This window comes from Megalops cyprinoides, chromosome 7, assembly GCF_013368585.1.
Source record: "Megalops cyprinoides isolate fMegCyp1 chromosome 7, fMegCyp1.pri, whole genome shotgun sequence".
Lineage (NCBI taxonomy): Eukaryota > Metazoa > Chordata > Actinopteri > Elopiformes > Megalopidae > Megalops > Megalops cyprinoides.
The window spans coordinates 12,790,829-12,804,489 of NC_050589.1; the positions used below are offsets into that span (position 1 = coordinate 12,790,829).

The window sequence follows — 13,661 nt, forward strand, 5'->3', positions numbered from 1 at the left end:
GGCGGTCTTGTCGCCACCTAAGCGGCCTCCCTTGAGTCTGCAAAGTGCCGGTCTTGCAGGGAGGAAACGAAGTGGCTGGAGCTCAGTCCACTGATGTATGGCCAGTGAATAAACCGTGCCTTGGAATCAGAAATAAAAACGTGGCGGCCATGCATTAATGCAAATGTGATTAGCAGGCTAAGGGTTGTTAATGTTGCCATTACAAATTAATATATAACAATATAAGACATATAATATGTAACAAATGGCATACACTAGCACACAGCTACATTAGCTACCGAGAACTGTGACGGTAATCTTTTTTTTAAATGCATTTAAACCACAAGACCGGTTTGTAAGCAGGTTTGGCTAACTAACACCCCCCAGAGCAGTGCGTCAACCTTGCTGTCAGAGGACTTGCTGATGTTCTTGGGTGTAAGGGGGGATATTCCTCATCATGGCAGCTTTAACATTAGCTAAGCAAGAAACATAAACCATTCTTTCTTTCCAGTGTGCCGCTACAGCTGTTACAACACTGTTACACATTGACAGTTTTGTTTAAATGTTTCACTGATCTTTTCTTGGTCTGTGCTATAGAACAGTTGCTCTGTACTGTTGTAAGTGCTCTGACATGAACTAATACACCTTTAACTGTACTCGTACCACTTCATAGGTCACTTTGGACATGAATGTCTGCCAGATAAATAGATGTCAGCTGTTCTTTTTACTGCCAAGATTTGCTTCATCTGGCTGGGTTAGTCCTGACTAACACCTTAGAGTGGTCACTAAAATCAGAAGGGCAAGAATTGCAGGGAAGTGCAGGGAGAGCAAAAACTGTGCTGGTAATGAGTTAATGCTGAAATGTTGTCATGGAAGAGACCTTGAGAATTTAATTCAGAATGTTGGTGCTAAACACAAAAGTAAAAATTGGCAACTATTAAAAGGATTTTCAGTTTTAAAGAATTAAGGGAAAAGTCAGTTACATCATTCAGTTTTTCCCATCTGGACTCTCGCATACAATGACATTAGTAGTTCTTGCCAATAATATAGTGTAACACACATACAACACAAGTACGTGATTATAAGCAGTGTGATATTCTAAAAGGGTTTCGGTGTTGGAGTGATTTTTCATGCATTTCAAGTTAAGTTGCATGCAGTCAAGTAGTTGCAGAGTATCAGGCAGGTCTACTGGTGAGGATTACATTCTACAGTAAAAATCTATAGCTAGCTAGTTAGCTTACAGAGCAATTTGCCATGCAGCAGGATAAATACTTAAAGCAAATATTATTATGTGGGCAGTTATGGTCATATATAGCTGATGCACTGTCTGAACACAGTCGAACAACTCATTGAGGGCTGAGGGGTGCCACAGCCTTTTTTTTCCATATGCAAAACTGTTAACCATGTACACCTCAGCTCAGAGATGTACGTGGCTAACAGGACAACCAGCGGCAAGCCAAATGTTAATAGGGCGACCCTTTCTAGTGCTGACATTAGGGCAAGCCAGGGGTCGGCTGCAGCCAAGGAAATGTTTGTTCTGTCTTCTCCATAATGGGCCAATGGTGGCATCTCACGGGATGCTGGGTCAGTGTGCACGCCTTTATCTCACTCTCAAACATGCTCCACACTAGCCAGGTAACGTGAAAAAGAGAAAGGGTATATTTTTTGGCAGGGTGTTTAACGCCATATTGAATTCCATTCTAATCCTGTTCCCACCTCTTGACTCCAACTTCACACATACACACAAACGTCCAATCAGGAACAGTAAATAGCAGAGCTACAACATTAGAATAGACGTGATATTAGATCTGTGAGTGGTCTGATAGTCGCACGCAATGACACAGAAACATTTCCTCTAAATCCTACTTTCTTGTTGAAGGTTTTAAGCCTGAAATGATCAATACAAACAAGGTAAATAAATGGATTCTGGTCCCTGGTTTTGAAGCATAATTTACTGCATTATCGTCAAAGCTAAATATTAAACTTTGATGGCCATATGGGATTCCACTTGCCAAGAGCCAATCTAAAATAACTTTAAGCAGACTACAAGTGCCATTCACTGTGATTAGGCCTAGTCAATAATCATGTGACAACCAACCTGGCAAAGAACACCTGCCCCCAATTGTGATGTAAACACAGAAACCGACCAAACAGGCTTGACCACAAATGCACAATAGAAGCCCTCAGATATCCAGTCCAGTCTGGCCGCTCTTATAAAAAATCTGGTTTCAGTGCTTGGTTTCACTGCTTGAACCAGTATCATGTAAGAGAAGGAATAAATACACCTGCTTAGAGAACCATCAGCACAAAGATTCATCAGTAAGGTAACACTTGCTATATTCTTGATACATTCCGGTCTCACATTTTTACAGCCTCTTCTTACTCTCTAATGACCTTTCTGTTTTCTAGAAATGGCTTGTTTTACTTGTAACAATTCTGTGTGGCCATTTACAATGAGAATCTGAACTACCAAATACTACAGAATATCATCTATGTACTGACTTAAGGAATACATAATGTATTTCTCTAATGTATATATTAGATAAATGTATACCTAATATGTAGTGCACCATTTTCTGAAAAGGTAAGGTTTACCTTGAAACACTCCCATTTCACACTAGCACAGTATGGGAGCTACAACAAACTTATATGGGACTCTACACACCAATCACTGGTGCACTGTGTGGCCAGTCTTGTCTGTCAAGCCATGCAAGTGAATCACAAAATAACAGTAAAGGGTGTTTCTTCACAGTGAACCCAAGGGCAGAGTTTGTCCTATATTTAAAGATAAAAGATAAGTTTAAAGATGAAAAATATGCCAATGACAACACAGTGTGTTCTCAACAAACATCAATGTTGGAATATCTTGAGTTTATAGAAATCCCCAGTGAAGCTGTCCTCCTTTACTACCCTTATTTGCTCTACGTACAAATATGGACAATGTTTTCACTTGGTTGGTTGAAATCGCCACAGTAAGGCAGACTTGTGGCAGGTGCCATGGAGAGACCGCGGATGTTGTGTGGGTGGATGCCATGATCCACTGCCACAGCTGAAACTGGGCCACAGGGACAGCACCATGACCCTGTCTGAAACCAAAACCCAGGAGAGGGGCCAATGGGGAAGTAAAATCGAGTACTTCCTGGCCATGGCAGGAAACATCATTGGCCTGGGGAACGTGTGGAGGTTCCCATACCTGTGCTACAAGAATGGAGGAGGTGAGTGCAGCTGGTCACAAAAGAACGGGGTGTTACCATGGCAAACCCCTGAGAAAGGTGGACATTCCATAAAAAACCTGCTTGGCATGCTGCTTATAAGTGCTAGTTCCTTGAGCCATTGTAATAATAACAACTGGATTTTTATAACACCATTCATAGATTTAGTACAAGTCGCTTTACATAACCAGTTAAACATGCGACATTGTATGAGAAAGAAACACTTAAAGATTGTAAGTTGTCACTTATGAAAACAATAGTTCTGTGTCAAGACATCTGCTTAACATGTTAAACAGAAATGTATAGTGTGTTAAAAAAGTATGCATATTTTAAAATTATTTTTCATTTATGTTAACATCTTTGTTGTGTGTACATAAAGATCAACATTTATCCACAAATGTGTGTATCTGCATGACTTATATAAATGTAGGGACATCCTGAGGAGAAAGGCAGAAAAAATATATGAAGAATCACATGCGTGTAAATAAAAGAGAGCAATTCCTGCCCAGTGAAAAAATAGCACCAGCAGGAAACCTCCCTACAGCTAAAGCTGCTGGTAATTTGTCCAATAGGTGTGTTCCTTGTACCCTACGTGCTGTTCCTTTTCACCTGTGGCGTTCCCCTCTTCCTTCTGGAGACGTCCCTGGGCCAATACACCAGCCAGGGTGGAATTACCTGCTGGAGGAAAATCTGCCCCCTCTTTGAAGGTAAACTTCAGTACATTGAGTTTCTCTAATACAAAGGTTAAGTATAACTTAAAATAACAACTTATTGTGTTATAGGAGCCCCATAATCATGAATCGCTACAATACATTGCTTAGTTATTAGATTATCGGTTCCTAAATGTCTGCTCAGGATATGAAATCTGAGAATACTCAGTCACATTGTATTACAGGTGTAACTTAAAAAGGTAACTACACGATAGCTGCAATAACTTAAAAAGGATGTGTGTTCTGTGCAATCAAATGTCACATGGACTACAGCCAAATTTGTCACATGATACCAGCATACATACAGAGTGTGTCATTATTCATCATTCATATTTTCATTATGGAAATCTGGTCTCTGCAACTGCTAAAGGTACAAATGTCCTGATTTGCTTCCTCAATCAAATATTCTTGAATGGGTGTGGTGTAACATATAACATCCATCATTAGTATAGGAATACATGACATACACATATTCTCTCATGTCACATGACATAAAGAAACTGCTCTCATGCAAGCTTTGCTTAATATCTTGCAGAACATTTAATAAAGCATACACGACTTAAACGTTATATTAGTATTTATAGTATTGTGTTTTTCAAATAGCTGTCCACTGCCTGTGGTTTGCTGATAGACCATCAGTGTTTTTAAACACGTGATAAATAAATATTAAAGAATTAAATACTAAATAAATATGTGTCAAGGTTATTGAATGTATTAGCACACATGCATTTTGACACCAAAAACCAATTAAATGTCTGTGAAAATTCGGAAGAAAATATTGCACTGAACACCTTGGAAAGTTCCACTGTTATTTGAAATGCAGGTAGTTGAGTGATGAATAAGCATGATGACCATTCATTTGAACTATTATCATAGTCATTCAGAAACAACCATATGGACCTTGTAGTTGAATTCCATCCGTAATGTTGTTTGCCCACATGTGAAGTGAATCACCATTTCTTGTGGTGGTTTTTATGTTTCCACACATTGTGGTAAATATAAGCCATGATTATGGATCTGGTGTGCTGTTTATTTTAAGATGTGTATTTTATATTTCCTTATTTGTATCTTAGTAGTAATATCTTCACTTTCAAATCTTCAGCCATGTCCTGATAATAGCACCATATTTTGACTGTTTTATCTGAATATGTCTCATGATTGAAAGCGAATTAATTCCACTTCCCCAGTAGGTGGTGCTATTAGAACATGCTCGGATGCACGGAGTGGTGTGAAGTTAATAAATTAGTTAAGGGATAGCCTAATTAGCAACTAATCTCGTGTCTGATTATTGGAATATACATGAATCATTGGGGCTAGTGTGTCTCCGCATTTCCAAATGAAACAATGGGAAGTTCAGAAACATGTTGGTTAAGGTTTTGGTGCAACTCTCTAATGCTTTGTGCTGCAGCCTCATAACAACTCCATGTGCTCTCTCTCTCTCTGTGTGTGGTTGAGTGTGTGTGTAGGATTGGGCTATGGCAGTCAGGTCCTTGTTCTGTATGCCGGCATCTATTACATCATCATTCTGGCCTGGGCGTTCCTCTACCTCTTCTCCTCCTTCAGCTCTGAGCTCCCCTGGGCCTCCTGCAAAAACACCTGGAATACAGGTACTGGAGTATTTGCTTAGTGTCACATTATAACAGCAAAAAAACAGTCAGTGTTTGCAACATAGGAAAAGTACTGCCTCGTAATGAAATTGTGGTTGTTTGGAGGTATAATCTAAACCAGTACTTCACTGTTGATTGTCTGACAGAAAACAGAGTCTTTATAGTCTTATTTACCCCTGTGCAGTGTATAATACACCGCTCGCGCAGGCATGCTGTGTCATAAGGTACAGTGAGCTATCCACACATAGCAGGATTATCTCCCTCCTACCTCAGCACAGTCATAACAGTTGAAAGGAAATCTTATATTTTTACATTTCTTTGGGTAATTACTCCTGCCCCTCTCCTCGTTAACCGTCCAGACACCTGCATTGAGTTTGACCAGGAGAACCTCACAGACCTCATTCCCCAGAAGACCACATCACCTGTGATGGAATTCTGGGAGTAAGTGAAAACTCCAGAAAGAGCTGTTAGCCAATTCACGAACCTCCCCTTTGTGGTGTTAGGCTGTGTTCACAAGTAGCGTTTTTTTTTTTTTTTTTTTTTTGAAGCTGTAAGCGTCTGTTTTACATAATAATCCTATGGAGTAGATCGTGTTTTCAAAAACGTCCTGAGCGTTTTTTAACGCCGTCGCCGGTGTTTTTTTCTACAGCTCAGGGCGTTTTTTTTTCCAGTTGAAAAAAGTTCAACTTCTCAGAAAAAAAACGCCCTAAGTGAAGCGCTTTTTTGACAGCTGACCAATCACAAGCGGAGTAGTGAGACCTGTCGTTTCCCATTAACCACCACCAAAAACGGAGAAGGTGGCGGTGGAGAAGTTAATTGTGCTAGTTTCTGAACACAGTGAACTGTACAACGTGACAGTTAAACTGTATCATAACATTCATCATAAAGAGGCCGTTTGGAGTCAAATTGGATGGATCCTAGGAGTTTCTGGAAAGTGTTTGTGTTTACTGCTTGTCGTTAGCAAAACTAGCCTGTTAGCTAACGTTAGCTCTGCAACAATGTGTAGCCAGCTAGATCGCTAGCAATGTACATACTACTGCTGTTATGGCAACAAAAGACGCTCTCAACTGCTTTTTGGTGCAAACGCGGTCAGCTTTTTTTACGTGAAAAAAATGCTCTGGCCAGCGTTTTTCATCAAAAAAAGACGCTACGTGTGAACACAGCCTTAGTTCTGCATGCCAGCTGCTGCGGCTAGACGGCATTAAAGCCTGTGCTCCTTACATTCTACAGTGCGGTGTATTAGTAAGAAGCAGGACTCATAATGGGAAGGTTGCCTGTTCGGTTCCCCACTGGGGGCACTGTTGCACTTGGGCAAGGTACTTATCCCGTAATTGCCTCAAATAATCAGTTGGTAAATACCCAACTCGAGAGTTATAAATGGGTAAAATTGTAACCCGTGTAAGTTGGTTTGGATGAGAGCGTCTACTCAATGACAGTGATGTAATATGTAATGCGCCTGTAGGAGGAGGGTGCTGGGGCTGTCTGCGGGCATTGAGGAGATGGGCAGTGTGAGATGGGAGCTTGCTCTGTGTCTTCTGCTATGCTGGATCATCTGTTACTTCTGCGTTTGGAGGGGGGTGAAGTCCACAGGAAAGGTGAGGTGTACACCTGGCCTCTTTATTTGATTTATGATTTTTTTTTCTCTCAATTGTGTGGGTGGGCCAAACATTTCTCCAGCTCCTTTTGATAAAACAGTGCACCAATGAGTGATATGTAGCTCTGTATTAACAATGGAAACACGCTCTTACCGTTGTGCATAGCCACAATTTATCCTGTATATAAAAACAGGTGATTGTATTGTTCAGAGATGCAGTAGACCTGCATTGGTGTGATGTGAATTAACGGAAGCTCATCTCCCATCAGGTGGTGTACTTCACTGCCACCTTCCCCTATGTGATGCTGCTGGTGCTGCTGGTCCGAGGCCTCACGCTACCGGGGGCCAAAGACGGCATCATCTTTTACCTGTACCCAGACCCACCCCGGCTTGCCGACCCACAGGTACCACTGACTCTCTGTCCATGCCTCCTCTCCCTCTCCACTGTAGACATGTTTACCAGACTCTGTGTAGCCATTACAGCCACCATATACAAGTGTTTATCAGATGTTCTGTACCCATGACCGCTGCAGGGTGTTAGTCAACATGGGAGGACTTTCAGTTAAAGCAACACTAAGCAAACAGAAGAAGCACGTTTGCATCTGCCTCTTAAAGTCGTAATACTGAAACAACGAGTAAAGGATCTAAATGGTAACCATATCTGCAGTATTACAGATGGAGCTTAATATCCCAGTCAGGCTGTGTAGCTATGTTAAATGAACTGTAAGAGGAGTAAAGGAAAGTATTTGCACATAGTAGTGTGTGTTGCAGGTCTCTCAAGTGCTGGTGTACAGTAAGAGGTACCAGAAGAATGCAGTGAGACACTTATAAATGGAATGAAGTGAAGCTGAAGCATCTATTGCACAGTTGCACAGATAAAATAAAGTGAAAATATCCCAGACAAGTTTAGATTAGACTGCATACTTGCACAGTGTGATTGCCATGCAGATGGTAAATTTCTCAAGGGCATTGCTGAGATACACGTGCGCCATTGAATGAAGCTCTTTATGAAGAGCTAAGGCATAGCAGATGTCACTGAAAAACAAGAAAAACGTGCCAATTATCACCGGGGCTGTCAGCACTGCCTTTCAGATTTATGGCAAGATAAATTATTCATAAGGCTGACAGCTGTTTGACCTTCACCGCTGGCAGCCGTCATTTCTCATGGGTGACAGGCATTCCTTCAGGCCCTCTTTGTTCCCGGGCTGATTATTGCACATTTCTAACACAGGTGTGGCTGGATGCTGGGAGCCAGATACTCTACTCCTATGGACTTTGTAATGGCTGTCTGACAGCACTAGGCAGTTACAACAAGTACAACAACAACTGCTACAAGTGAGTGAGGTTCACACGCACACAGCATGAATACAGGATACCCAAGAGTCCAAGTGTGTAGTCACTGGGTTCCAGTGGAAGGCCGTTAATTGCTCCATAACAGGCCAGAGCTACAGACATGGTGTTTTGGGCTGAAGATGGAATCCAGACGCAGTGCTGTAAGATGAAGCTGAACGTGTCTCCTGTGTTGCAGAGACTGTTTCTACCTGTGCCTTCTGAACAGCGGGACCAGCTTTGTGGCGGGCTTTGCCATCTTCTCAGTGCTGGGCTTCATGGCGCGTGAACAGGGGGTGGACATCTCAGTGGTAGCCGAATCAGGTGAGGACTTCGCCAAAGAGACAGGACTGGAGCGTAAAATAGCCCATGTTCCACATGCTGTAACCACTTCCTTCCCTGTGCAGGTCCTGGCCTGGCTTTCATTGCATACCCTCGGGCTGTGGCTATGATGCCTGTACCCCAACTATGGGCCATCTTCTTCTTCATCATGATCATCTTACTGGGGCTAGACAGTGAGGTAGGATTCATTGTTTTTAGGTTTTGCTGATGATTCATTGACGTACCTGGAGAAATCAAAACCCATGAGAAAGTTAGACATTTAGTTGCATTTATTTGATTTAGCCAGCTTCTGTTAATTTTTGCAACAATAGCCACTGGGAATCTGCAACTTTTGGTGGCTTTTAGAGGTTACGGTATTAGGTCAGGTAGGTTTGACCCCAACATCCTACCTTGTCCTACACCAGGTGTCGGCAGCCTTTTTAACATGAAGTGCCAGTTTGAAATGTTCTCCTTAATTAGTGTGCCATATCAACATTAAGTTTAACATTAAGTTTAATAATGACACCACATCAAAAAAACATTTCCAACAGACCTGGAATTTTATTCCATCCGTATAGGTTACATGCATAGCATAACAATTTAAAGAAACATTTTTCTCTCATAATCAGGACATTGTAATGATCATTTTATGTCATTAACCCCACCAACCTCCCACTCGTCTTGTTCATCAGCAATAAACTTAACTAATTCTTAACTAACTTAACTAATTTGCTATAAAAAAATATAGCAAATGCTTACTGAAAACTATGAGAAGCTTAATAATGCTAATGAAAACATAATGAGCCATGTAACATAACTTGCACGCTACATAGCATAAAAAATAAGTTTTTTATGTTATGCGTGCAAAAGGGTTTAAAAAATTAATTAGTTAAAATGGTGGCACGCGTGCCTAAGGTTGCCAACCCCTGTGACCTGCACCTACTGAACAAACTCCTCACTACAGGGTTGAAAGGGAATAAGAAATTAATAGCATTGTATATTTATGGCGGTATCAAAACACGTGAAAACTGTAATGATATTATGATCATCAGATTATGATTATCATGAAGATGAGTCAGTTTACCGCTTAAAAATCCACCTTTGATTTACTCATTTCTTTTCTGGCTTAAAACACAACTTCGCAAATATCTTTTTGTATTGTTTTTTCTTCTTTTTTTATTTTTGCTTTGTTTCAGAATGACCACAACATAAAGATCATGGTAAATGGTTTTATATGTAGATCCGATGTGCTGGGAATTTTAACCTCACACAACTGAATAACTCGTCTTTAAGATTTTTATTGTTTTCATATTGCTTCCAGCGAGTCCCCTGCCGGAATTGTACTATTTGCCTATTTTGTAGCCCCTCACACTGTCACATTGCTGTTGTCTCTGAGCCTTGTGTTATTTAGTGTTCGATAACCTAGCTTTATGATGGTTGCAGCACCAGCACAGATGGTCATCAGAATACTGAAAGCATGTGTCCTCCTTCTCTCTCAGTTTGTGAATCAGGAGTCACTGGTCACAGCGGTCTCAGACATGTACCCTTCCTTCTTTCAAGTTGGCCACCGGCGTAAACTCCTCCTTCTGCTCATCAGTGTGGTCAGCTTCTTCATTGGCCTGGTGATGGTCACAGAGGTGAGAGGTCAATGCACTACATCCGCGGTCACCAACCTGTTGGTCACAAGCTATGAGTTGATTGCATAGGCCTGTTGAAAATTAGAAATAAAACACCATATCTGTATGCCTCATATATGTTTAAACACTCAAATTAAAAGGTTAAAACATACAATTTCCTTGCAGGATGGGAAGGTGAATTCAGGTGAAGGAAAAGACAATATGCCTGATATGTCACCAGGGTTTATCATTGGCTAAAAGGGGGAGTTTGTATGTGCCACTACAACACTCACCACCCGAAATTCAGGGATGTTTAAACCCGCCAAACAGTGTCATACATTCAAGAAAAGCTGAGTAACTGAAATCGGCATTGAAGGCGCAGCAGTTACTTTTCATGAAACCGACAGCTAAAAGCTAAGCTGCTAGAGAAGCATCATTCCATGTTAGCCATCTCTTGGCAAAACACAAACCTTTCACTGGTGGCGAGTTGTTCAAAGAAGCAATGTCTGCCACTGACATGCTATTCAAATAAGTCAAAAGCAAGGATGATATCACAACTGCTGCTTGGCCCTTCAACAGTGGAAAGGAGGGTCAAGTCATTATGTAAGGACATAGCTCAACAAGTGTTAAAAGACTTCCCTCTCTGTGAGCTGAGCTCTGTGTTTGTCTCTGGGCAGGGAGACTGAGCTGTGTGTTTCTGGGCAGAGTGTGTGAGCTGTGTGTGTCTCTTTGGGCAGGGTGTGTGAGCTGTGTGTGTCTCTTTGGGCAGGGCGGGTGAGCTGTGTGTGTCAGGGCAGAGTGTGTGAGCTGTGTCTCTTTGGGCAGGGCGGGTGAGCTGTGTGTTTCTGGGCAGAGTGTGTGAGCTGTGTATGTCTCTTTGGGCTGGGGGAGTGAGCTGTATGTTTGTTTCTCTATGTCTACAGGGAGGCCTGTATGTCTTCCTGCTGTTTGATTACTACGCCTGCAGTGGGATGGCCCTGCTTGTGTTTGCGATCTTCCAGTCTGTGTGTGTTGGCTGGATCTACGGTGAGTGTGGGCTCCTTCTTCCTGATGTTGATTTTGCTCCTCCTTCCTCTGTGTGGATTCAGTTCTTCATTAGATTTCAAGACTTATGCAACTGTAACATGTAATGCAGGAATCAAATGGGGTTCTGAGAAATACATATGTGTATATCAAACAAGTCTGCATTCTGCCATGCAGGTGCTGACCGTCTGTATGACAACATTGAGGATATGATTGGCTATCGGCCCTGGCCCCTAATGAAGTACTGCTGGCTGTATATCACCCCAGTTATGTGCATTGTAAGTATAGGAATGAAGAAGCTATACAATACCATGAAAAGACTTTCATATTAAATTATGATAAAATAGCTAATAAATTAAATTTAATTAATTCAAAACAACAAGGGCTATGACTATAAGCTCTGGAAGCTATTTCTAAAATCTGGAGCCGTGCATCAGATTGTCTGAGAATACAAACTCTACTAATTTAATTTTTTTTCTTTTAAGTCACTTGTTGACATCAACATTTGTTAATGTAAAAAAAACACATCTTTCCTTGCTTTCTGTTGTTTATCAGAGAATATCAGTTTGAAACAGTTGCACTCACTTGTACACATATTATCTATAGAATGGCTACACCTAAATGACTCATCTCCTCCCTCCTGCTACCGTAGGGCACCTTCATTGCCTCCCTGGTCAAGTACACACCCCTCACGTTTGACAACAGCTATGAGTTTCCCTGGTGGGGCTACCTCATCGGTGGGGTCCTAACTCTCTCCTCTACTCTCATGGTGCCTGTCTGGATGCTGTATGTTATGTGTGTAACACCTGGGACACTGCGACAGGTACGTCTGACCAGCTCTATATAGACTCACCTGCTCCTGCTTTGGAAATGCATTTTTAGCAAGTGGCTAAAAGGCCGAGGCTTTTGTGAATGGCACTGCATGCGAGAATATTCTAGAAGGAACTGTCAGTGTCCTCTTGTTTTTCTTACAGAAAGTGGAAGCGCTCTGCACCCCAGCAAAGGACTTGCCCCAGCCTGGAACGGTCAAGGGGTCTCTGAGCCCCCAAACCTTTGAGACTTTCACGGAGCTGTGCACTCTGCGCCCCAGCCGGACGTCTGGGGCTTCCTCTCAAACAGGAGGCCAGCGCAGCCTTGCTTCCACACCCACAGGCCACTTTCACTGGGTTTAAGGAAATGAAGTTGCGAAAGTGGCTCCTACAGCGCCCCCTGCTGTCATCACTCCGCTCCCTCCCTTCTGCACCTCGCACAAAGCTTTGTTGGCAATTTCTTCCCATTTAGAGTAGATGTCCTTTTAGATGGTCCTCAAATCCACACACAGACCTGGCCCAAAAATCAGCTGCACCACACAGTTCTATGAGCTTACGATGCAGCGATCACATCTGTTGTGTGCGGATTTCCGCAGATGAACTTCTGTTGGGGGGACGTGTCCAACCTTCATATGGGAGGCACACTCTCGAGGGAACAAATGGTTCTGTTCCCCATGGTCTTCACAGTCACAAACCAGCTAATTTTCCTCTGCTTCTAGCAAGGCTATGTGTTGATTGGCTGCCAAGGAGTAGTAGTCAGCCAATCAATGTTGGTCATTACAGTAATGAGTAGAGTGGTATTATCAGATGCAGCATCGGGACCAAGGTGTCTGCGACCCGCAGAGGTTACAGGGTATCTGAATGCAAGAAGCTGAAAGAGCTGTGATTACTGCACGTCAGTGTTAACCTTTGGCACTGGATTTATGTTTCATTCTGATTCAACATTTCAGAACATATGTGTTAGTGATTTGGTTCAGTGATATTCAATATTAAGTCATTGAGGTTGAAGTTGGTGGAAAAAAAACTTTGTTTTTTTTAAAATATGGAAATTTGTATTTAAACGTGTATTTAGAGAGCAATTATATAAAATACACTATTTTTGACAGTTCCCAAGCAAAATGACGTACAAATGGCTGCACCATCATTCTGAAATAAATCTTCCACCTGACCTAATAGTACATTTCTGTCTGCCATTTGTTACTTAAGCCCCCCCCCCCCCCCCTCCCCAAAAAAAAAAATAAGGTATGAGTAGTCAGCAGTAGTATTGTTACAGTTATACTCAGAATGGGTATTCAATCTAACGAAAAAGTTTCCTCTCATCACACTCTTATAACGTCACTTGTAGCACCATGACAGCATGATCCCAGCCCCTGCATCTGGTAATCTGTCTCATATCCTTTTCCCACAGCAATCTGATATCCTCCAGCTTTGATGTCTTGAGATGTATTTTCTGTGTGTGTG

At 41.9% G+C, this 13,661-nt stretch overlaps 1 protein-coding gene across 2 annotated transcripts; it reads left to right on the forward strand.

Annotated features, from left to right (window-relative positions):
* Positions 1-2,171: 2,171 nt before the first annotated feature.
* On the forward strand, positions 2,172-13,419 carry slc6a22.2 (solute carrier family 6 member 22, tandem duplicate 2). 2 transcript variants are annotated; one of them, XM_036534161.1, is made up of 15 exons: positions 2,172-2,303; positions 2,972-3,194; positions 3,764-3,898; positions 5,368-5,508; positions 5,868-5,949; positions 6,971-7,103; positions 7,372-7,506; positions 8,334-8,437; positions 8,631-8,755; positions 8,839-8,951; positions 10,252-10,389; positions 11,292-11,394; positions 11,569-11,669; positions 12,044-12,214; positions 12,366-13,419. In XM_036534161.1, exons 2-15 carry the CDS (start codon positions 3,056-3,058, stop codon positions 12,561-12,563), a joined length of 1,818 nt encoding a protein of 605 aa, XP_036390054.1. In that variant the 5' UTR covers positions 2,172-2,303; positions 2,972-3,055; the 3' UTR covers positions 12,564-13,419. The 2 variants fall into 2 exon arrangements, with proteins under 2 accessions (XP_036390054.1, XP_036390055.1); XM_036534162.1 differs by having other exon boundaries at positions 2,200-2,303; positions 2,953-3,194.
* The last annotated feature ends 242 nt before the right edge of the window (positions 13,420-13,661 follow it).

What these genes read in the sequence shown, in the direction of transcription:
- slc6a22.2 (XM_036534161.1), top strand. Translation starts at nt 3,056, where the DNA reads ATGACCCTGTCTGAAACCAAAACCCAGGAGAGGGGCCAATGGGGAAGT. An exon ending in CAAAAACACCTGGAATACAG is followed by an intron (nt 5,509 to 5,867) that starts GTACTGGAGTAT and finishes TTAACCGTCCAG; the next exon opens with ACACCTGCATTGAGTTTGAC. An exon ending in GTGTGTTGGCTGGATCTACG is followed by an intron (nt 11,395 to 11,568) that starts GTGAGTGTGGGC and finishes TCTGCCATGCAG; the next exon opens with GTGCTGACCGTCTGTATGAC.